General features: G+C 35.6%; 1 protein-coding gene across 3 annotated transcripts in view; it reads right to left on the reverse strand.

Annotated features, from left to right (window-relative positions):
- Nucleotides 1–26,168, reverse strand: part of LOC150108891 (uncharacterized) — a 461,422-nt gene that overhangs the window by 85,212 nt on the left and 350,042 nt on the right. For all 3 annotated transcript variants that reach the window (XM_090410738.1, XM_090410720.1, XM_090410728.1), the window contains one exon: nucleotides 9,521–9,620. In XM_090410738.1, the coding sequence (XP_090266864.1) occupies nucleotides 9,521–9,620 (100 nt within the window). The remainder of the gene's footprint in view (nucleotides 1–9,520; nucleotides 9,621–26,168) is intronic.

Genomic DNA, 26,168 nt, shown 5'->3' on the forward strand with positions numbered 1-26,168 from the left:
GCAGGTATGACAGAGAGCTCATTAATTATAAAACTCAAAATTCTCTTCCCACTGCTGATAGGTGGGGGAATCTGCAAAAAAAGAACCTCTTCTACTGTAAGCAAGAGGGAATAGTAAAAGGAATGCCCAACACATTACATAATCTGTTTCAAATACAGAAGGCAAGAGGATGTAGGATGCATGTTTTGCTGTTAAAGATTTTAACAGATGCCACAGATTGGACCTCCAATGTTAAAGTACCTCAATTTGATGGCATTTATGGGAAGGAGATCTTATGCAATTCTCCAAGCAAGATCCCTCTTGTTAGAATATCCTTGGACCTTTAGTAAGTTATTAAACAAAGTCTTATTATTAATATCCAACAGGAAGTTTGTGATAGAAGAGGTTAAAGATTCCCTTATCCCAAACTTTGCTGATATTAGTGGAAAGAATGACAATTTAGGAATGCTGTAGCAGTCTTAGACTTAAGCATAGAATGTTGCTGTATTCAGGAAAAATCAGCTTTGGACCATTTATTCCATACAGGAGGAGACGAAGGTCTGCACAGGTGTGATTAGTTTGCAATATTTCATGGCTTTTTTGTAGCTGTATTGGTTAAATGCCAGAATTTTAACACTAGACATCCAAAACCTTTGTGTTTCTTTGATAGCGAAGAAATTTCTTTTTTAACTTCTTCATAGAGACTGAACCCAAAAAACTGTACAGGTTTACTACAGTTTTTTCTTCAGCTTCTGTAATGCCTCTAATATTTATTATGTACAGCTGAGAAGGAGACATTATGGTTTTAAATACTATAGCATTCATAGAAATAACACAGAAGTCACATTTCTCATATACAAGTATCAGGTGATGTCTCACAGAGTTTTCCATTCAAATTAAACGTCAAAAGGAAATCTTAACAGCGGGTACCAGGAAGTAGATAACCTCAGCACAATCTGTAAGTACCTTTAGTGCATTAAACCAGTTAAATTTCGATCTAAAAATCGGCCACATGCAAGCGTCCACTATGCTTACCATACAAAGTAAAGATGGCGGCAACAAAAGCCAACGATGAACAAGCACCCTGTGTCTTGCCAGCATAGTGACATCAATTGCTGACAAATCCACAAAGTACAGCAGCTGCAAAATTGATATCAGCGATAAAAAAAAAGGGTATAATGCAAGAGTTCTTTTGCGATTGGTTACATGCTTCCTGCGCAAAAATAGACGAAACAGTGCACAAAATATATATTGACCTTAACAAGCTCTATTTCTGTTCGCTGTGCCTTCCATCTGTAAAACAGCTCCTGAACAGAAAGCCTCGAACAACACAGTGTTATGAACGAAACTTTCTCCAAAATATGCACACTAGAAACCAAGCTTGAATCAACTGACGATCAGCGGAGCAAGTTCACCCCTCCCCACAAATGAACTCCGTGAAATAATCATATTAACGGTACGACTCGATGGAGGCCAAAAACAAAAAATTCAACGCCATAATTTTAAACTTTCCAAAAGAAAACGGAAAAGCACTAAAAGAAGACATCATCAAACCAGCTGAAGAATGCAACATCGACCCTAAAAATATTGTCAGGTGCCATCATTTCGGATCCATAAACAAAAGAAAGGATGGAATGAACTTTGCACGTCCCATAACAGTGACTTGCAACAAGGTGACACATCAAAACTAAGGGCAGCAATCAACAACAAGTTCAAAGACACTTGTCCGCAGTCGAGCATACACTCTCGACCAAATTTATCATTGCACAAAAGGAACAAGGATGCCATCTTTGAAGACAACTTGCAGAAAAACGTAAAAATGGTGACTACAGTTGGACCATCGACTACAGACAAGTTAAATTGGTACAAAAACCAAGTGACGCCACTAGCAGCCACCATGGTGACCAGTATGCAGGCACTGCATAGAAAAGGTTCCAAGACTGCTGTTGTAAATTACCAAATGATCAATGATCGTTGTCAAGGTCTCGGAGAAAATAGTCAAAAGAAAAATACAGGATTGGATAGATGAAAATGGGATACTGTATGGGGGACCGCATGGTTTTGTGAAGGGTAGATCATGACTCACTAACTTGCTCACGTTTTATAACACAGTGATGGCTGAACTGGATAAGGGTAATGGATTTACAGTGATTCTATTGGACCTTGCTAAGGCCTTTGACAGGATACTACATGGAATTCTAATCATTAAATTGCAGCATATGGGGATGGATATAGGGTTGGTGAGATGGATAGGAGGGTGGTTGATGGAGAGATATCAGAGAGTGGTTTATTCAGGAGTAGAGTCCAAAAGACGGCCTGTGACTAGTGGTGTGCTGCAGGGTTCTGTTCTTGGACCACTACTGTGCAATTTGTTCATTAATGATATAGGAAAGGATCTGAGAGGAAGTGTTCATTTGTTTGCTGATGATGCAAAGTTCGGTAGAGCAATAGTGAGTGCACAGGATGTCAAAATTTTGCAAGATGATTTGGATAGTTTGGAGGACTGGACTAAGGAGAATGGATGTCAATTTAATGTGGCAAAGTGTAAGGTTATGCATTTTGGGGTAAAAAGATTAGCAGCAGTATATCACATTGGTGGAACCATACTCCAGGAGATTGACGAGGCCAGGGATTTCGGAGTGTTGGTGGATAGGGAGTTGAAGTTTACGGGACACATCGCAAAAGTGGCTAAATCAGCTCATCAAATCACTTGGTTGCTGAAAAATACTTTAACAAGCAGAGACAAATAGGTTATTGTTCCTCTGTATCCAGCCTTGATAAGACCCCATCTAGACTACTGTTCCCAGATTTGGGTGCCAGGGTTTCTTCTTGATGGGGAGGAGGTGGAGAGGATCCAGAGAAGAGTGACCAAGATGATAGCAGATCTATGGATTGAACCTTATGAGAACAGGTTAAAGATTTGTGGGTTGAAGACATTGGTTGATAGGAGGAAGAGGGGTGATATGATTGAGAAATTCAAATTACTGAAGGGTTTCTATAAGATTAATTCAGAAGATATTCTTGAGAATAGTACTGGTGGTGGGAGGACTAAGGGCCATACATGGAAGCTGGGCAAGAGTGTTAGAGCTAGGTGAATGAGTGGAATAAGCTGCAACAGTCTGATGTGGGTGCTAAGACTGTGAATGAGTTCAAGGCGAGGTATGATAGATACTGTGTGAATGTCGAATAGTTGTTCTTGACATGATGTTAGGGCCTCCCTCGATGAGTAAGTACTCCTTGGAGTTGCCCGTAATAATAATAATAAAATGTGCAGGACCCCTGTGGTCAAACATGACTCACAAACCCTACAAATCCACTTTACCAATATCCGTGGCCTAAATTACAACCTTAATAGTGTCCACTACCACCTGCAGTTTACCAAATCCAACCTACGCTTTCTGGCAGAAACTCAGATCTCGCCTCCCTCCAGCACTATTCATCTGAACCTTCCAAACTACACTCTTTAACCCCTTTTGACCCAAGGGTGGCATCTGCTCCGACATACCTTGCCAGAGAGGGCCCAACTTTGATCTTCTTTGGATGAAAATATCCCTACCCAACTCAGTCAAATTCATATGCTGTCTCTATCGTTCCCCTAATGCAACCAATCACTCTGAGCTCTTTAACATCCTCTCCCTAAAAATTGACTTTCTCCAGTCCCACTTTCCCAACAGCAAAATCATCCTCTTAGGAGACTTTAATTACCACAATACCAACTGGCTTTCCTCCTCCAGCTGTACAGATCTTGCAGGCAGAGAGCTGAAACATTCACCATTGCAAATTACCTTACACAACTCATTCAGATGCCAATCAGAATACCTGGTAACCCAAACCACTCTCCAAATATCCTAGACCTCTTCCTGACCAATGACCCTTCCAAATACAGTGAATGTAGAGGGCCTGCTAGGCAATTCTGACCACAACCTAGTACTCATCTCCTCCCCCATGCAACAACAACACTTATACAGCTACTCCCATACAAGAGTAGTTTGGCATTATAACAGTGCCAAGTGGGACAGCCTCTGCAACTTCTATGCCTCATTCCCATGATTAGACTATTGTTTCCCACCTTCTAATGCAAACACATGCACTGAACTCATAACCAAAGTAATCCTCACTGGCATGGAATCATACTTTCCCCACAGTACTCTGACCTGCCATTCCCTAAGTAAACCCTTGTTTTCCAAAAGATGAGCCAAGGCAGTACAAATGAAAAACTGGCCCACATCAAGAACCCAATCCTTCTTTAGAGCTTATACCCAAGCCCGAAAAAAAAAAAAAAAAAAAAAAAAAAATTAATGCTTCCAAAACAGAGTTCACAAGAGCAAAAAGCAGGAAATTAGCAGCCTGTCAAAATGGCAGTCGAGCCTTTTGGTCTCTCGCCAAAGCAATCGGCTATAACTTCTGCCCAACACTATTCCCACCTCTATCATATCCAGATGGCTCCATTGCATCATCTCCTACAGGAAAGGAGAATCTCCTGGCCTTTCACTTTGCTTCCAATGCACGCATAATTGACAATGGCAAATGTCCTCCAACCATTCCAGATGCCCACCACATCCTTTTGCCAGAAAGAAATCAGCAAAATACTGTCTAAATTAGACACAAAAAATCCTCCTGGCCCTGATGACATTCCTCCAATTGTCCTAAAGGTTTGTGCACCAGAACTATCTCCTGTCCTATGTTTGCTTATATATACTGTCTTACTCCACTGATATCTATCCCACAACCTGGAAACTGGCCTATATTCAACTCATTCCCAAAAAGGGCGACAAGTCACTGCCGTCCAACTACCGCTCCATCTCGCTCACCTCAGTCCTGTCTAAAGTAATGGAAAAAATCATCAATTCCCAACTCCTACACTACCTTGAAGCTACCAGTCTAATAAACGACCACCAGTATGGATTCCATCACTGCCAATCAACAAGGGATCTGCTCACATATTGTCACCCGTCTCCGTTAAGTGCCATGGAGAAGTTTGGTAAATCTCAAGCAGTTGGACTTGATATTTCCAAGGCGTTTGACCAGGTCTGGAGACTTGCTGAGCAAGTTGCCATTGTTTGGTTTATCTCAAGACCTCTGTGGTTGGATTGCCAGCTTTCTGTCTGTATGGTCACTGTGTGTGGTTGGATTGCCAGCTTTCTGTCTGTACGGTCACTGTGTGTGGTTGGATTGCCAGCTTTCTGTCTGTACGGTCACTGTGTGTGGTGTGGATGGCTCCTCTCACCATTCAACTAATGCTGGGGTTCCTCAAGGTTCTGTCCTCTCACCAACCCTCTTCCTACTATATATCAATGACCTACTCCAGCTTACCTCCAACCCAATGCACAGTTTTGCAGATGACAGCACATTGCACACCTCCCTTTCTTTTGATAAACTTTACTCCACACAACTCACCTCAACCTACACAACAGCAACCACCAATGCCTTCAATTCAGAACTCCAAGCCATCCTCCAACAGGGTCTCAGATAACCTAGTCAATTTCAATGTAAACAAAACCCAGCACTGTCTCATTTCCCATAAAAAAGAACCCGTTTCTCCCAGCATTATTTTTGACAATACCCAAATTTGAGATTTGACAATCTGAGATTTCTCTTCTTGGAATTACCCTGACATCAGGCCTCTCCTGGCATAAACACATAACCATTGCCTCCTCATCTTCTAAAAAAACTAGGATTTCTCTTTTGCTCAAGACGTTACTTCACCCCTGAACAGCTGTTAACCTTATACAAATCACAAATCAACCCAACCATTGAATACTGCTCCCACATATGGGGTGGGGCCCCCAAAAGCTCCCTCAAATTGCTAGACTTCATACAGGGGAGAGCAATCAGACTTATTAATAACCCATCTCTTACCAACTCACTTCCCCCACTTTCACACAGACGATCCGTCTCTGCACTATGTGTCTTCTACAAATATTTCCATGGAAAATGTTCATCCAAAATAGCATCGATAATTCTCCCACTTAGTACTAAGCTGATTGGAACATGCTGCTGCTCAACATCTCTACATCTTGAAACCCACAGAACAAGTTTCTTCTCCTCCTTCATCCCTGCAACTGCTATACTATGGAACAGTCTTCCCCTTGGTGTGTTCCCTAGGGAATACAATCTGCAGTCATTCAAATCTAATGTGAACAAGTACCCTCTTTCCCAACCCATACACAGTACTAATGTACTATATGTTGATCTACCAGCCTCTCGTGTATGGGCTCAACATAAAAAATTGAAAAAAAAAAAAGTAGAAAGTATAGTAGAAAAATGTGGCAAGTAAAATTAACTTTCCAACCAGATGACCTTTCTACAACTATATGTGATCCAGAGTATTTCAATAAGGTGATGGACCTTTTTGCTACCAGTATATGAGAAATATGTGAACTTCTGCATTAATTCAACATTGGTGTCTGGCTCCCACTGATGAGACCTCAATAAATGTCAAAAAGTATGGGTAGCAACCCTCCCTTAATGCATAGCATTATGGAATACTAAGAAAATTAAGGTGAGGTCAATTAGCCTCTATATGCAAGTAGCTTAGTCATAAAGAAAATTCACTTCTAGACTTTGTATGCTTACACTTTGATAAAGGATGATTAAACAAGAATATATTTTCTTCATTCAAATTAAATGGATATTGAATCCAACATTATTTCAAAGCCGAATAGAGAAACAAAGAGTTTCATGCTGAATATATAGAAACTATATGAAAGTTTTGGCGGATACAAGCCTACGCTAACCCTTCCATGACAGGGCAACTCGTAGTAAAGGTGGACTAAGCTCCGATTACTGTCCTTAGTATTTTCCCATAATGTAAAACACATATCCTAGGAGATGTATGATGTTATACATTATGGGGGGAGGCCACTACCCAGACCAGTTTCAACCTTTCTTGAGGTCTCATCAGTGGGAGCCAGATCATAATACTAAGGTTGAAGTGATGCAAACCTTATATTTTACCATACGAGCCACAAAAAAAAAAGGTGTCACATTACAAAAGGCACCAATAATTACTTAAAAAGAGAGCTAAAAGGCTTCATTTTGGCGATGTAAAATCATTCAAATTAAGTGGATATTGAATCCAACATTATTTCAAAGCTGAATAGAGAAACTACAAGAGTAGAAACTTTCATATAATTTCTATATATTTGGCTTGAAACTCTTGTAGTTTCAAAACTACAAGAGTTTTTAGAAGACTACAAGAACACTTTTGTGATTGTAACATCCCTATTCCTGAACATTTAAACACTAAAAAACGTAACATCAAAAAGAAAAATCGAATACAAAGCACAGGAAAAACGGAAATAGCCGCTCATGCCCTTGAACAAAAACATACCCCACAGATCGACAAGGCCATCATAGTAGACAGACAAGACAATAAAACAATGCTTAGAATATCGGAAACAATAGCCATAAAATGTGACGCGAACTGTATCAACGTACACAGGCCCTACATAATCTCCGAGGTTTGGAAGCTTCACAACATAAAATTGAGGTCACAACACCAACTGATAGGCGATAACACAAACACTTCAAAAACAGAAGCACCTACCCAACCTGACATAGTGTTCAGATGACGACCAAAAATATTCGAAACAGACCGCACCCCGTCAACCCCCCCCCCCCTTTCCCCTTCCTATATAAAAAAAAATCAACCCTTTCACCTTTTCCCCACCCTATATAACATAATAATATAACATATATGTTTATATATATTACTGAAAAAAAAAACGGGATTTTCCTAATTTAATTCTCCCAAATTGCCTACCCCCCCCTCCACACACACTCAGTGTTTTCGGACATCGCAGAAAGAAGAAAAGCCACAACACCCAGAAAAAGGTATGTGTAAATTTCTCTTCCTTATGCTACATATACTTTTTGGTAAATTCACATCTATAATGCCCTAAGAATCCATGAGTAAATAGCCAATGACATTTAAACAGGGGCACTCCTAAACTGAAGCAGGCAAAATAGCCGTAATTATAATAGTTTATTAAGAGGAGTAACATGGGAGTTTTCCCAGAAATAATATACATATATGGGAATTATTAATAAAAATAACTAATAGATTTACAGTATATTCTTTAGATATAAAGAATATACTTTATAATTTTGAAGACTACATTATCTTTAGATAATGTAGTCTTCAAAACAATTGCAATTTCATTTGATATATTCTACATTGTTTCTTTTAGATGTCTAATTCCTATCACCACTATACATACTACGTCATTTATGCCCAGTTCTGTGTTTCTGTCCATTCTAAATAAAACTTCCAACCTTTAATAACAAGCAAATTGTGTGGTATTTTCCATTTCTTAATAATATCAGATTTCTGCTATTTATGCAAAATATATTTTATTATTCTGAAACATTACTGTTAACTCTCATTTTGTTTCTGAAATACAATGAATTACTAAGAAAAGCCAAACAGCTATTTTTCTAGTGAAGTTGATAAATTAAGGGAATAAAAATCCCTTATTGTTTTTCAGCCAGTATGCGAAACTCTAAGATCGAAAACTACGATCTAAACGTTTCATGTCGGCGGATCCAAGCGTAAGTGACCACTTGGTAGTACCACACCAAGGCAACTCGATGCAAAGGTGGAGCAAGCTCCCTCACTATTCTTGATATTTTCTCATAATGTAAAAACACACAGCTCCTAGGAGATGTAATACTGCTTTACATTATGAGGAGAGGCCACTACCCAGACTGGTTTCAACCTTTTTTGAGGTCTCATCAGTGAGTAGCTAGACCTAGATAATATCAAAGTTTTTAGTGAAAAGAACTTACATACTTTCGCTATACGAATGCCAGAAAGGTGCCACTACATTGTATTATAACATATTATAATTAACTCTCCTCATTATAATTAAGAAGAAAAGCCAAACGGTATTTTTCTGGCAAAGTTAATAAATTAAGGGGATAAAAATCCCTTATTGTTTTTCAGCCAGTATGCAAAACTCTAAGATCGAAAACTACGATCCAAGCGTTTCATGCCAACGAACTAACGGCGAATCCAAGCGTAAGTGACCACACCAAGGCAACTCGATGCAAGGTAGTGGCATCTCCTCATAATGTAAAGCAGTATTACATCTCCTAGGAGCTGTGTGTTTTTACATTATGAGAAAATATCAAGAATAGTGAGGGAGCTTGCTCCACCTCTGCATCGAGTTGCCTTGGTGTGGTACTACCAAGTGGTCACTTACGCTTGGATTCATCGATAGTTCGTCGGCATGAAACGCTTAGATCGTAGTTTTCGATCTTAGAGTTTCGCATACTGGCTGAAAAACAATAAGGGATTTTTATCCCCTTAATTTAATTTACAATGAATTACTGTATGCAATTTTAGTTTCCTTCTCAAATTTCCTAGCAATGTTAAATTTACAAATAAACTGGCATACCCTTTCAGACAAGAGCTTATGTTCTAAGACAAAGGCAAGAAATGGGCTCAAGTATTCATTCAAACTCATACAAATGTTGCTTGAATGCAATTAATTTTGATTTAAATTCATAAATAATAATTAATAAAACCAATTATTACCTCTCATCAGATTAGTAAAACAGTCATCACAAACCCTAACTTCTTGAAAGTGCAAATAATAGAGAGGGGCTTTGTTTGATGAGCAATGAGAACAGACTACCTGAAATTGCAAATAATCTGAATTTTAATCCTTTCCTTTAGTGTTACATGGTGAACAGCATTTATTTCAGACAAATTATGGAGACTACAATCATTAGAAATAATTACTTTAATTTCCCGACAAGTAGAATAACAGTTGATCAAATCGTTGTCTCTTTGGCATACTGGTTGCCATGTAATATAGCTTGTCTCTGTATATAGATGTGTATACTCCAGATGATGACCTTAATATGAATGTCAGGAAATTAAAGTAATTATTTCTATCATGGTTGTAGTCTTCATATCTTGTCTGAAATGAAATTGAATTTTAATCACAAATTTTTATTAAAGTCTCTGTTAAATCATTTTTGGTAACTTAGAGCAAGTTAATTCTATGATTAGAATTTTTATTTATTAGAGATTCTGTGATTAAGGATATACCTGCTGTTTTTTATGTTGACCCCATTCATGAGATGTTGGTTAGATCAATCTATAGTGTATTAGTATCATGTTGGAGGTTTAATGGAATATTAACAGCACTAAGAAAGGATTAAAAATTAATTTTAATGTTTCCTGAGACATTTTCAGGGAGCACAAATGACACTTGTAAAACACACACACACACACAATACTCAATAAAACTACTACGTGGGATGCCCTCGATGAGCATTTGTAGGCGGCCTAAGATTTAAATAGGGACCTCTGACAATTAATGTTTCCCAAATTTTGGGAAGTTTTTTGCACCTTTCTTTAAATTAGGTTGATTTCTGAGTGCCACTGCAGATTCCAAACACATATTTCTGTTTTAAATTCACTGTGATGGAGCATGGTGGTTTTCTTCTAGAAGATCTGTGAGTTGTATCCAATAACGGTCTGCAAGTTAACTGTACTTGTGATTGCAGATATAAATCTTGTGTTCATCTAACTGTATGGTGACTGATCTATCTCTCTGAAGTAAGTCAACTTACAGGGTACTTTATATACTCCAGGCACTGAGAGAGACAGGAGCTGATTTTTGGTAGAATAGATAAGGGTAACAAGTTTCTGGTTGGGCTTAGAAGTTGTGTAGATGTTGTACTTTTGTAAAGACCTGGCTAATTTTTTCTCCCCGAATGTAGGGGATAGTGATGGCATTTCTCAAATTCTTCTGAAAGGATGGCCGAGGTCAAGGGGAAGGAAGGATTGATTATTATTATTTTTTTTTATTTTTAATTCTGTAAGCATAATAGACATTGGACAGGAAGGTGTTGTGTATATGATTGAGTTGTGTTGAAAGAGAGGTTCCAAAGGAATAAAGATTAGAGGCTCTATTGGTTAAGTTTTACTCAATGAAACACATAGGTAACTCTAAAGTCCTATGTAAGTGGGGTGCCCTCTACGGGCATTTGTAGGCAGCCTAGGATGTAAATAGGGACCTCTGGCAATTGTTTACAAAATTTTAGGGAGTTTTATTGGACCCATATTGTTGAGAGAGGTGGTAGTGGTGGGAAAGTTTATGAATGTATCTGCTATGCGAGTGTCACTAAGGAAAGGTAAACTATTGTTATTTTCCTTTTCCATTGTAAACTGGAATCTTGGATGTAGATTACTGAGGTAACAGAGAAAACATCATTTAAATATCTTAGCCAGATAGAAGGTTTGTGGGCGACCAAGTCTATGGCTTGTTTTTCAAAGTTTTCCATGTAAAAACGGGCAAGTGGGGTGAGAGGGGGAAGACCCATTGAAGTTCCCTCTATCAGTTTGTAAATTTTGTTCCTGTAAGAAAAATAACCAGAATTGACAGCAAAGAAGAAGATATCTAAGATATCAGAAGGAAAAACATTTTTCAATCAAGGTTTTAAAATGGGTAGAATTTTTTATATAGGATGTGGTAAGTCCAGTGAGGAGGTCAGGGAGCTAGCCAGCTGCTTTGACAGTTTGTAGCATGGTGCATCAGTGACATCTACTATAGGTCTTAAGGGGGGGGGGGGTTTGTAAATTTTAGGTAAACTGTATATATGGGGAAGATGAGAACCGAAGGGTTTGAGTTTTTTTGTGATGTCAGGTAGATACTTTTTAAGTAGGCTTTTAAAATTTTTTTTTTTAATCTGAATTTTCATTACATCCTAGTCTAGTGGGTTGTAGGTAGAGTGATCTCAGAGAATAACATCCATTTTCCAATTATATTCAGTGATGTAAAGCAGTGCTTCCCAAACTTATGGATGTAAAGACTCCTTTGGAAAAATTAAAATATTTCACGGCCCCCATCGAAAAAAGAAAAAAAAAAATCATGATACAGACATATATTATTAGAATATTTATTGTATTTATATTCAATACAAAACATACACAGCGAATATTGCAAAAATCAAATGCAAATATTACATTTTTAGCATCTTACACATTTGACATGGCACATTATCTTATATTTTTATATAGATAAATATATTTTGAAATTAAACTTATATGAATAAACATATATTTATAACATTCATTAAGCGCTGAAATACGCAGGAAGCAAAATTTGGAAACCAACGCCAACGTGTGATTTTTTCCATTAAAATATAAAAAATAACGAGAAAAAGAATTAATAAAATTAATATGTGTTTCTTTTAAGATAAAAAAATCTACTTAGTCTTAAAACATTTTAAATTTGTTTTCATTATTTCACGGCCTCCTAAACAAAACTAACAGCCCCTCCAAGAGGGCCGCGGCCACAGTTTGGGAAGTGCTGGCGTAAAAGACAACTGTAGCATTACCCTTATCTGCTCTAGTGATGACAATACTTTTATCTTTTCGTAACTTTCGGAGAGCAGCAAGTTGGCCAAAAGATAGATTACTTTTTTGAGGTGAAGAATACAAGAGGATGTTGAGTCTGATGTGGTTGGGTATTTCTGGAGTTAAGTGACAGATTATGCAGACCTAATGTAGACATTAGGTCTGGCAATGGCACTTCTTTCAGTGTGATGGCAAAATTGTGGTCAAGGCTTAAGATGCTGACAACAACTCTGTTGAGCCTTTTTGAAGACAGTATGGAGAGGCATTGCTGAGTGCTCTGATTGTAATGAGATGATGGCAGCATTCATAGCAGTGAGGCTGGTATGCACTGCGGTGATCTGTTCTCGCAGCAGTGCAGGAGTACATTTGTATATATATGGAGGTTTTTTTTTTTTAATGGAATATGATTTTACTTTGATGCTATTAGGTATCACTGTTGTATCACATCTTTTACAAAAGGCCAGTCGATTTAATTGTCTAGATAAATGTGTGCTATTTCTCACTATGAATAATTAGTATCTGTGTGTTAAGACATAAGTGCTGGGAGATCATCATGTTAAAGGTTTAATGGAATACTGACAGCACTAAGACAGGATTATAAACTAATTTTAATGCTTCAGTCACTGAGACAGCTTCAGGGGATACAAATAACACTGATAACATGCATACACACAAAGACAACACAATATTCAATGAAAAACGTGGGTGACTCTTAAAGTCTTATCTAAGTGGTGCGTGTACCTTCTATGGGCATTTGCAGGTGGCATAGGATGTAAATTGGTACCTCTGATGATTACTGTTTCCCAAATTTTGGAAAGTTTTTTTGCACTGATGTTTGTTTACATTAGGATGATTTCTGAGTGCCACTGCAGATTCCAAAAACTGTGTTTATTTTTTAAGTTTACTATGATGGAGCATGGTGGTTTTCTTCCTGAAGATCCTGTGAGTGATATCCAATACATAGTCTGCAAGACAAGATTGTCTAGTTGTGATTGCAGATATAAGTTTTGTGTTCATCTAAATGGATGATGGCTTATCTATCTGTCTGTCCAAAAGGCAGTGTGTAATAGTGCTAATATTTTAATTAGCTATCTTATTTTAAAAATATCTTATAGTAATTCCTGAAATGTACCCTATAACGTGCTCTACCAAGTAATGTAACGCATGTAATGTAAAGTTCTATGAATATAAACCTTTTCAAGCACTGTGAAAAAATTGCCTATTCAACTTGCCGTCCATCAATAGTCACCATTGAACTAGCATACAATGTGAGTACCTAGAAGAAAGCAGAGGATTAACTTTAGTACTAAACTCTATCTAGTGTAATGGTGGTCTGCTGCAAAGTTTGTGAAGATATATTTATCGATGTTACATCTGTTAAGAAGTGTGCAGATAAATGCAAAAGTAGTTATCATTTTTACTGTGCTGGTCTCAGCGAAAGCCAATTAAAAAAAAAAAAACATCTAAAGACAGAAAACAAAACTGGAAATGTGCCTCATGTAAATTCAATGAATAGCAAAGACCTGCTCAGCCAGGGCCAGTTCTAATAGGTGTGCATGCACGCAGGCAGCCAAATCTCTAGGGCAGCCGATGGAATAAATTCGATATAGCCTATAGTTAATTTAAAAATATTGGTGATTAGGAATGTAACATTGTTACAGTTGCGGTCTCCTGAATCTAATATAAATGAATCTCTTAATGTTTTGGGTAAGCTTGTTAAATTTTTAAGGGCAGCTAGATACGATGAAGCATTTAATACTTATATTAAAGATGCAGACGTTTTAGCTAAAGAAGTAAACATAGTGTCCGAATTTCCAGTTGTAAGGAACAGAACTAAAGTTCACCACTTAGATTATGAAAGTCCAGATGAACTTAATAAAGAAATAAAAAATTCAAAAGAATTGTTTAGAATACAATTTTATCTAGTAATGGTTGATATTGCATTAAATTCCATTAAGGAAAGATTTGAAATTCTGAAAATGTAATAATCTATTTAAATTTCTTTGTGAATTCAGAGAAATGGCTGAAGAAAAAATTAAAAAATCTTGTGTTGATTTAGATGTTTCCCTTCAAATCAACACAAGATTTTTTAATTTTATCTTCAGCCATTTCTCTGAATTCACAAAGAAATTTAAATAGATTATTACATTACAATATATATTACAATAAAGAGTGAATATATTAAAGATATTGATGGTTTTGACTCTTCAATGAGCTGATAACGTACAGAACTTTTAGCGGTGGCAGAGGCATTACCGAAACAGACCCATTAAAAAATTTGACATATATTGCAAAAAATAACTTAATGTCATCATTTCCAAAAGCTTTGAGAATTTTCCTCACATTACCCGCTAGTGTAGCATCAGGTGAAAGGAGCTTTTCGAAACTCAAACTTAAAAAACATATTTCAGAACATTAATGACCCAAGACAGGTTTAATGATTTAGGATTGCTAGCAATAGAAAAGGATTTGTCTGAAAAATTAGAATTATCAAATGTGTTATTGATGAATTGGCAAATAAAAAAGCAAGAAGAGCAATGTTCTGACGTAATGATTGCATCTGTTTGGGAAGTTGTACATTTTGCATCTGTTTGATATAATTTATACATTCATTGTATTTTTTCTATTTTTATAAAATTAAAATACATAACCTACAGTATATAAAATATTTTATGAATTTTCCTGTATCAATTCTTCTTTTTCTTCTCTTCCGTCTAAGACGGGTTGAGTCTTCTCTTGAGCAGGATCTTCCAGTCTTCTCTATTCCTTGCTGTTCAAAAAAGTTCCTTACATGTTCTGCATCCTCAGATGTTCTTTATTAATTTTAGCCAGGTAATTCTTGGTGTTTTTTCAGTTGGAAAAGTATTAATTAGGATGTTAGGAAGTCTGTCTGCGTCCATGCGTACAGTGTGTCCAAACCATCTCAGTTGTTGTTTTCTAATTTTTTCTATTATTGTCTTTTTATACAATAGTTCTTGTCTGACTGTGATGTTTGTTTTCTATCCAAATTGTTCTATTTATTTTTCTTAAGCATTTCATTTTAAATGCCAGCAGCTTTTTCTTCTCTCTCTCTCTCTCTCTTTTTTTTTTTTTTTAATTGTCCATGCTTCTGCTCCATAGATGACTATTGGTATAATTATTGCTTCATATAATTTGATTTTGGCTTGCTTAGATATCTTGTTTGTTTTCCATTTTTTCTGTAATTTTCCCATGGTGGTCCATCCTATCGCTATTCTTTGTTTGATTGTTTTGCGTTCATCTATTGTTTCTGTTAGTTTTGATCCAAGGTATATGAAGTTGTCTACTTCTTCTATTTGTTCTCCGTTTAGGGTGGCTGAGATGGTAGTTCCGTTCCTCCCTATTTTCATCACTTTTGTCTTTTGTATATTTTTTTGTCATGTCATATGTTTTACAGGTTTTGTTTAGCTTGTTGATCAACTTTTGTAGTTCATTTGAGGTTCTTGCAAGAAGGATGAGATCATCTGCATATTTGATATTATTTATGTTTAAACCATTGACATTGATTCCAGGCTCATTGTCTATTGCCTTCTTTACAACTTCTTCTAGATATATGTTGAATAAGCATGGGGATAATAGGCATCCTTGCATTACTCCTTTTGGGATCTCTATGGGTTCTGTTGTGAGTGTGTCCTTTTTAATTATTGCATTTGTCTTAGAGTAATATTTTATCAGAAACTGTATTATATATTTGTCTATTGCTTTTTCTAGTAGAATTTTAAGAAGGATTTCTCTGTTGATGTTATCGAAAGCTTGTTTAAAGTCCACAAAACAACAATATACTTCTTTATGGTCTTCCCAGCTGAGCTCTGCTAGTTGGTGCAATGTGAAAATTTGGTCTATTGTTGAATAGTTTCCTCAGAAACCAGCTTGTTCTATGCCTATCATTTCTTCATAGGTGTTTTTTAATCTATTTTGTATAATTCTTATGAATATTTTATAGGTATGAGGGAGTAAATTGATTGGTCTGTAATTTCTGCAGTCTCTTTTGTCTCCTTTCTTGTATATTGGGATGATCTTTCCAGTTCTCCAGTCATCTGGGATCTCTCCTGTTTGCAGTATTTTATTGAATAGGGTTGTTAAATATTCTATTGATATGCTGCCTCCATATGACCACAGTTCAGTAGGGATAGTATCAATGCCTGATGCTTTATTGTTTTTCATCTGTTTTATTGCGTATCTAACTTCTTGTAAAATTTTTGGGTGATCATTATTTTCTTCTATTGTTGGCATTGTAGTTTTGTTTCCTTGGTGGAAGATAGTCTTAAAATGGTTTGACCAGATTTTTCTTATATATTCAATATTCCCGGTTTCAGTCATCTTGTTGTTTATCATTGTTACTGCTTTTGCTGAGAATTCCTTTGTAATTTCTCTTACAGTATCATGGAAGATACTGTAATACTAACTCTATCAATTAGGCTACATTATACTGCCATAAAAACGTACTAATAGTAATATTCTGGGTTATGCTGTAAATTTATTCATGATCTGCATTGTTAGGGTAAGGCTACACTAGTTTTTTTTTCGAACATGTACAGCAGTGAATAGAACATATGCACAAGAATGCCGATGTTCTCTACAAATTTTTTTTGTCAACGTGGCTATCACCATTCTTGCATATGTTCTATTCACTGCTGTACATGTTCGAAAAAAACACTAGTATAGATTTACCCCAAGGGCGGCCAATTATCTCTAGAACGCAGGCATCTAACAGTCTAAAACTGGCCCTGTGATCAGCATTCAACCTCTTCGTTCCACCACAAATGCCATTCCAGTGCTAACCAACACCTGTCAGCAACTTCTCCCAGCAGTGATGACTCATGTATTCCAGAGATAAGTAACATGGACAAATATATGTATTACAGATTTAATGGGGATAATGAAAGAATTAAAAAAGACGTTAAGAACTTAAGTTTGACAGAACATACTCCAAACAAAATTGATGACTCTCTGGCTGTCATTGTTTGCCTGGCACAAGAAACTCAAAACAAAAAAATGTTGAATTAGAAAACGTAAATATAGAGCTGCATAGGGAGCTTAAAAAAATCCATGAAACAGTGAATGACCTGAATCAACAGGCAATAAGCTCAAACCTGGAAATTGTTGGTGTTCTCCATGAGCCACGTGAAAATTTGTATGAAATAGCAAAGAAAATTGCTCATAAAATCAAGGTTAACTATAATGAAGATGATATTGAGACTATACATCGTGTTCCCAATGGACATAAAAACAGAGCAATGCCTATCATTATAAAATTTAAAAGAAAAGCAATCAGAGACAAATGGCTGGACGGACACAAAAATATCAAATGCAGACTAAGCACAACTGATATATGTGACAATTTTAAAGCAAGCAAAATATATTTAAATGAGCACTTGACAGGAAACTCAAAACATTCTACTATTAATTGCAAAGAAAAGTAAAGCAGTACACTACAAATATTTCTGGATAAAACAGGGCAAACTCTTTATGAGAAGAGATATTTATCAAAAATATGGCAGATCAGATGTAAAGAAGACTTGTGCAAACTCCGAGAAAACAGCAAGAGTAAAAACTGACTCGCGTACAATAACAATAGCGGATCATGATAACAACTGTGATGTCACTTTTCATAAATATATAGTATGTCATGATTCAGGCCCTGTAAGTACTCTGAATATTTTGTATAGAAATAAAATATATATACCGTATATGTTACTGTATAGGACAACCAGCCTATAAGATGAGGCCTAAATTTTAGGCTTTTAGGTTTTAAGCTTATGTCTCTTGTATGAGACGACCCCCCCCCCCACAATTTCTTCTTTCTTGTACAATATTAATGCAACATTAGGTATTGTTGTTATATGCGTTATTTTTATATCTATGCATATCTGTTATATTTTTGCATAGCATAGATTTAGTATTTATGCGAATTACCCTAATTAAAAGTGATTAGCCGCAATTTTAATTAATTATTAATTTTGCATTTTAAAAAAAAAAAAAAAAATTGCCGATGGCCGCAGCTGGAAAATCACGTCAAAATAGGTATTCGAACAAAAGCAGAATCTTGTTCAAGAAATATGATTAGAGCATGTACACTAAAATAGTCAAGATTGAATCCGGATGAAAGTATAGCATTTCGAGCTACTTCAGGAGATGGTGCAATCGTTTTATGAACAGACAAAATCTGGTAATACAACAAAAAACAAAAATTTCTCAAAAGCTACCAGCAGATCTTGACCACAAACTTACCAGTTTCCATAAATTTATTATTCAGTTGAGAAAAGAACATAAATTTCTATTGTCAAATATTGGAAATATGAATGAAACTCCTACGAACTGTGATATGATAAAAAAATAAAAGTGGAGTCTAAAGATAGTAATAGTGTGCTAGTTCGAAGTACAGGTCATGAAAAAACAAAGTTAAAACCAATGATCATCTTCAAACGTAAAACTAAAATAAAATTTTCTTCAGGTGTTTTTATACAGTTTCACAAAAAAGGATGGATTGGCGAAAATGGTGTGAAATTATGGATAAATAATGGTGGAACACGCGACCAGGGGGTATAATGAAGAAACGCAGTTTCTTAGCATGGGATATGTGTCGTAGTCATTTAACTGAGAATACTCAAATTCTACAAAATTTGCTGTTATACCAGGTAGTTTAACTTCTATATTGCAACCACTAGACGTCTGCTTGAACAAACCATTTAAAGATCACATGCGAGAAGAGTGGAATAATTGGACGTCTGGTGAAAAATCATTTACAAACGGTGGATCTATGCAAGCTACTTCACTTGATATGTTGTGCAATTTTGTGATCAAAGCATGGAATAAAGTAAAAGTAGAGACTGTAATAAAATCATTTAAAAAGTGTGGTATCTATAATCTTATGGATGGTACGGAAGATGTTGTGGGAAACTGATGACGATGAAAACAAAATCAATTCACCATATTCGAACTGGGATCCACATGATCATTTAAACAATGAATCTGAAGAACTATTTTCAACAGATGATGAAGAAAATTAACATGCAAATTGAGGCTAATAATTATTTGTTTTTTTAAGACTTACATCTATTGTAATATTTTAAATAAATTTATGTAACAAAAAATTAATCTGATTTGTTTATAAACACTGCCTATTTTCTTATATAATGATGTATTGTAACTACCTAAATATGTTCATCCAAGAAATTAAGCTTCCCTTTTAATATACACGCTGCATAAGATGACCCATGTTTTCGAGGGGTTCTCTGTAGTATTTGAGAGTCGTCTTATATGCCGACATATACGGTAACTATTTGAGATAAATTAGAAAAATAGAATTACCTCTAGACAATTTAAACTATTGACTAGATGTCCCAATTAACAGAAATCTGGGTTAAAGATGAAGTTGATTTGCACTATTTAAGAAGATTTAAAAATTATAAATGTAGAAATTACAAAACCTCTGGAGGTGTAATTATCTTTATTCGAAATTCCATATCTGTTAATAACATTACTAACATAAAAATGAAACAGCTGAAAATGTCAACTTATATTTAGAACATCATAATATATATATACCATCATAACATAATGGATCTAAAAGTTGGTCGATTGGTTGAGCATCTGCTACTAATGGCTCACGCAAAAAAAAGTTAAGCAAGTTTGAGCATGGTTAGTAGTTGGAAGGAGTTCAATCGTTCGACACTGTTGGGTTGATGAGTCTTTGGACTCCCTGAATGTGTTACATAATAATAATATAGGTCACATTGGAATGCAAAAGTGGGAGAAACCGAGGAACAAAGTATAACAGGTCGTTTTGGTTTAGGAATTTGTAACACTGCAGGGAAGAGACTAGTTGAGTTTTGTGCAGAGAATTCTTTGTATGTTGCTAACACCTGCTTTAAACAACACAAACAGAGATTGTACACATGGATATCACCCGATGGACAATACAGAAATCTAATTGACTATATACTTGGACAAAGACGATCGAGAAGTGTAATTCAGCCTGTCAAGATTTTTCCAGGTGCAGACTGTGGAACAGACCATGAATTATTAGTGGCTAAGATACATGTGAAATTACAGAAACTGAAAACATCACAAATGTCAATGAGATATGATCTTGGAAACATACCGGCTGAATACAATATTAGTATACAGAACAGATTCAACACACTCAATTTGTGTGAAAGAGAACCAGATGAACTCTGGTAAGAGATTAAAGATATAATCAAAACAAAAGCAAAGAAGACTATTCATCTGGTTCTCTTTCACACAAATTAAGTGTGTTGAATCTGTTCTTCCTGCAAATTTCCTGTGGAAATTTGCAGGAAGTGTGAAAATTGAATGCAGAGTTTCAATGACAAGCCAGAAGAGACAAGGAAAAATACTTTAACCAGGCATGCCAACAAATAGAAGACCAAAACAGAAAAGGAAAAGCAAGAGATCTTTTCAAAAAGATCAGGAAACTAACAAGGGAAGTTTAAGGCCAAGGTGACAATTTTGAAAAGTAAACACAAAGGATATCTTACAGAAGCTGCAGACATCAAAGAAAGATGGAAAGAGTATACAGAAGCCTTTACAGAAAAAAAGGACATCAAAATTACTGAGAAATTTGAAGAGTAGGATTATAAGCAGGAGCCAGTTCCAGTTGAGAGTGAAGTAAGGTGGGCACTGTAACAGCTATCCAATAAGAAAGCACCAGGAGGGGATGGAATACCTATTGAGCTGCTCAAAGCCCTGGGAGAAGAGGCAGTTAAAATTTTAATAGCTCTATGTCAGCGAATTTGGATCACAACTACATGGCCTAAGGGATGGAAAAAATCAGTTTATATACCTTTAATGAAGAAAGATGATGCAAGAGAGTACGAAAATTACAGAACTATAGCACTGATTTCTCATGCAAGTCAAGTCTTACTTAAGATCGTTCAGAAAAGACTGGAACCATTCATGAAGAGAGAAATGCCAGATGAATAGGTAGGATTTGGAAAAGGCAGAGGAACAAGAGATCAGATCGTCAATGTGAGATGGATAATAGAAAGAGCACAAGAATATCAAAAGAATGTCTACCTTTGTTTCCTTGACTATAATAAGGCTTTTGACTCTGTAGATCGTGTGAAACTGTGGAATGTGTTAAGAACAACGGGAGCACCAGAGCATTTCGTTATCCTTCTGAGGAATCTTTATTATGAACAAGAAGCTAATGTGTAGCTTCTGAACAATCTTGGAGAAACTGAATACAGTAAAACCCCTTTTTTACTTTCCTGTAATTTACGTCATTTTCCGTTAGTCCCGTCTTAAGGCCTACTTTTATGATATATTGTTTTCCGCCCATTAACAACCTGATGCGGACGTTATTTCCCGTGATTTGTGTTTTTTTCTTGGATGGCAATACTGATTTTCGAATCTATTTCTGCAGAAATCTGCGCATTTCTGTTCCTGGATGGTGTTGCTTTCGGCTGTAGTTTCGTTTCCGGCATCACGGTTTGCACGCTTGCAGCAGTAATGTAGCGATGAGCGATACCATGATTTTTCAATCACAGTACAAATTGATATTGCAGAATTTCTGTATGTAATTTAGCGTGTGGAAGATGCGGTAGTGGATTATCTATGTTAGTAATATGGAGAAAAAAGACAGAAAATATATTTCGGTAGAAGAAAAGATGGCAATTCTGTGAGGAGTAGATTGGCATGCCAGAACATGTGTGCATTTAGCAAAAGATCTTGGACTCTCCGTGTCCACTTTGAACACGATAGTAAAAAACAGGTCAAGCAGTGAACTCAATGCAAAGCAGTCTGGTGCTATGTCAAAAAAAAAAAAAAAAAATCAACAATTAAAGATTTTTTTAAATAGATAAATGTAAGTAATTGTAAATTCATTTATTTTCAGTTATTAAATTTTGTAATCTAGTATGTAGACTCGCATACTAGCAGAAAGTTATCTTTTAGCCTTTTTTTAATGTTTTTTTACATTTCCTGATATTTACACTTCTTTCCATCAGTCCCCTGAAAAGTGTAAAAAAAGAGTTTTACTGAATTTCACAATAGGTAAAGGGGTGCAACAAGGATATTTTATCTCCATGGATGGGCTGGAGGAGTCTTCAGTTGGAATTAAAATTGGTGGAAGAAATATTAATAATTTGAAGTATGCAATGATACCACCTTGCTAGCAGACTGCAAAGACTGGGAGGAACTTATTATGAAAGTTAAAGAAGAAAGTGCTAAATATGGCCTTAAACCTAACCTCAAAAAGACTTTAAAGTAGATGGGGAGAAAATGGAGGTAGTTAACAATTTTGTGCTCCTAGGATCCTGAATTGATAAAGATGGGTATTATACTGAAGAAGTTAGAAGATTATTACTCAGAAAGAAAGCAATGACAAATTTAAGCAAGATCTTTAAAGATAAAAGATATTAGCCTCACAACAAAAATCAGAATAGTGAAAGCAATGGTATTCCCTGTGGTACTGTATGGATGTGAAAGTTGGACCCTGAAGGAAGATAGATGCATTTCAATTATGGGTTTGGAGACGCTTACAAGAATACCATGGACTGCAAAGCAAACCAATAATTCAGTGATAGACAGAATAAAGCCAGATTGCTCCCTCGAAGTTATGATCATCAAGCCAAAATTGTCATACTTTGGACATATTATACGAGCAAATGACAGTCTGGAGAAGATGATGATGCTTGCTAAAATTGATGGAAGTAGAAGAGAAGGAAGACCAAGAATTAGATGGGTGGATGGAGTTAAAGAAGCAACTGGAATGCACCTGGAAATTCTGAAAGATATGGCCAGGAACAGATCTGAATGGAGACTGTATGTTCATAGAATCACCAGAGTCGAAAATGACTCGATGGAACATAACAACAAAGTCACATTGCTACACAGAGTCCATCTTTATACAACAACTCAAGTGTAGTCTAAATGAGATCAGAAGTGACAATGTTTTCATAACTGGAGATATAAATATTGACTTGCTGAGGAATAGTGACTCCTCTCAAGATTATCTAGATTTACTTGCCGTGCAAGAACTCAAACAACATATTAATGTCCCCATGAAAGAAATCAATGGAGGTAGATTGTGTCTAGATCACTCTTTAAGTAAAACTAAAATTTTAAGCAAAAATAAAATCCAAGCAGCAGTTCTGTCTAACCTTTCGCAGTTGTGCTGTGCTTGCAAGTACAGCACAACTGAAAACATCCCCTACACAACAACTCACTACAGAGCATTGAAGCACTGTCTTTTGGAAGAAATAATGATGGAAACAAATACTGATATCTCATATCATGAATTTATGGAGATATTAAACAGTAAAACAACCAAAATTAAAATAATACATAAAATGCAAGAAACTAAGTCCTGAATTAAAAAATACCCACACAATCAATATTATGAAGAGAGTTTCAAGTATTATAGAAATCTAATACACTATAAATTAAAAGAAAGTTAAAATGAATACTACAGAATTGAATTCCTAAAATGCCAAGGAAACCACAGAAAATAATGGAAGTTTGTGAATAAATTAATTGGCAAAGATACAGGCAAGCAAATTCTTCCCACACTTACAAATAAGAATAGAGCAAATGAAGACAGAGGATTAGCTGAAGAATTCAATAAGCACTTTGCCATGGTCACTGAAAGAATTCTAATAAAGGCTAAACTCGCCCCTCTGAACTGCACTCCCAAGAGAATTAATAACTCCAAATATCTTCCCCACTTGTGAAAACGAAATCAAAAGTGTTATAGTTAGCCTAAAAACAACCAAAACTTCAGGATATGATGGTATTAACACTATCATTGTGAAAGAATGCCAAATGTACATTATGGAACCCCCAATGTACATTTTTAACTTATCATTAATGACAAGCACGTTTTGGATTTTCAGAAGGCCATAGTTCTACTGATTTACAAAAAATGACTAGAAAAATTACAGACCGATCTCCCTTCTACTGGTCTTATCGAAAATAGAGAAACTGGTAAAAATTAGACTTGTGAATTTTTGGACAAGAACAACTTTTCAGAGAATCAATTTGGGTTCAGGCAGAAGTTCAGCACAGAACATGCTTTGCTGACCTCTACAAACACAGTTTATACCTCATTAGATGAACATAAACTAACATTAGCAGTATTTTTAGATAATATTTTTTTGTTTTATACACAAAACTTCTGACACTGTACCACATAAAATTTTAATAAAAAAAAATCAGAAGTCATACGAATCTGAGGCTGCCCTAAACTGGTTCAAAAATTACTTGAATGCTAGAACACAAATTGTAAAAATAAACAACAGCTTTGGTGCACTGTGGTGTACCACAAAGATCTGCCTTAGGATCAATTTTATTTAATATTTATATCAATGACTTCTGAAATCTTAAACTAAACAATAAAATGAATGCTTTTGCAGATGACACCCATTCTAATTTTTTCTACAGACAAAGCTGAACAAATGCAAACCATAGTGAACACTGATCTTTTAAAAGTAACAAATTGGTTCTGGTCAAATGAACTAAGTCTGATGTCTCAAAAACTAAATATGTCAATTTTAATTTGCGAAATACAACAAGTAAAATGAACTTCAATGCACAATTATTTATGCATGATTGGAATTGCAAGACAACTTCAACTTGCAACTGTGCAGAATTAGAAAAAGTCAATCTAATAACTTACTTGGGATTAAAAATTGATAGTAATTTAAGTTCAAGTAAGGATTACTATGAAACTTGCTATTCATAAAAAACAATAACAAATACATAAATATCATTAGTTGACACAAGGGCATAAAATATATAGTTCCTAAAGCAAATAAAGAAGCAATAGACAAATATTATACTTATTTAACACCAAAAATATTCAATACACTACCTTTCATAATAAGAAATGAAACTAACCCAAAAAAATACAAATCTGTAATAAAAAAATATTTACTTTCTCACAAAAATGAGGAAGCTCTGTTCAAAATAATTGTTTAACCTCCCAACCAGCCAATGTGGATGAAATAGTGACACCAAATTGCACTTCTTATCCATGTTATTCAATGGGTTTTAGAGCTTCGTATCCAGATTCAGCTGGACGTCTATAGACGTCGTGGCCGGTTGGGGGGGTTAAATGATTTGCATATTTTTATTCAAAGATCCAGTTTCATATGTAAAATGTTAAATTTAAATGCTATTTAAATTTAACATTTTACTTTGTTTTATTTTGTTCCAAAACCAAATTAATGTTATGCAACTTTTTGTTTTTTTGTACATCTTAGCATGTCTCATGTGATTTTATTATGTTATTATATTATAACAAAATAATAATATATACTATGTATATTATATAGATGTAAATATGTGCATATAATGATGATGCATTACGTCACTTTTTGTAACTTTATGCACATCACGACCTGGATGAGCTGTTGCTCTTAGGTTACACATATGATTGTTCAAAATTTTGTACTTTATGAAGTTTAGAATAAAAAGCTAATGAATCAGAAAATGTAAGCCAAGTTGCAGGGACAGGGTACTTTATATACTCCAGCAGTGAGAGAGGAAGGAGCTTATTTGTGGTATTACAGATAAGGATAGCAAGTTTCTGGTTGTGTTAAAAACTGTGTAGAAGCTGTATTTTTTTTGAAAGACCTGGCTATTTTTTTCAGTGTACCACAGACACAGGGAATGGTGGTGGCATTTCCGAAATTCTCCTGAAGAAATGGTGATCCAGCTTCAGAAGTAGCATAGCAGGCCAAATGATGGGCATTTACTTAATAGGCCTTTGTGCCACCAGGTCAACTTTTCAATGGTACTGGGACGACCTATATAAGCAGATCCTCTGTTA

The sequence above is a fragment of the Typopeltis vanoorti genome, chromosome 2, assembly GCF_054136105.1.
Source record: "Typopeltis vanoorti isolate ZY-2024b chromosome 2, IOZ_Tvanoo_1.0, whole genome shotgun sequence".
Classification (NCBI taxonomy): domain Eukaryota; kingdom Metazoa; phylum Arthropoda; class Arachnida; order Uropygi; family Thelyphonidae; genus Typopeltis; species Typopeltis vanoorti.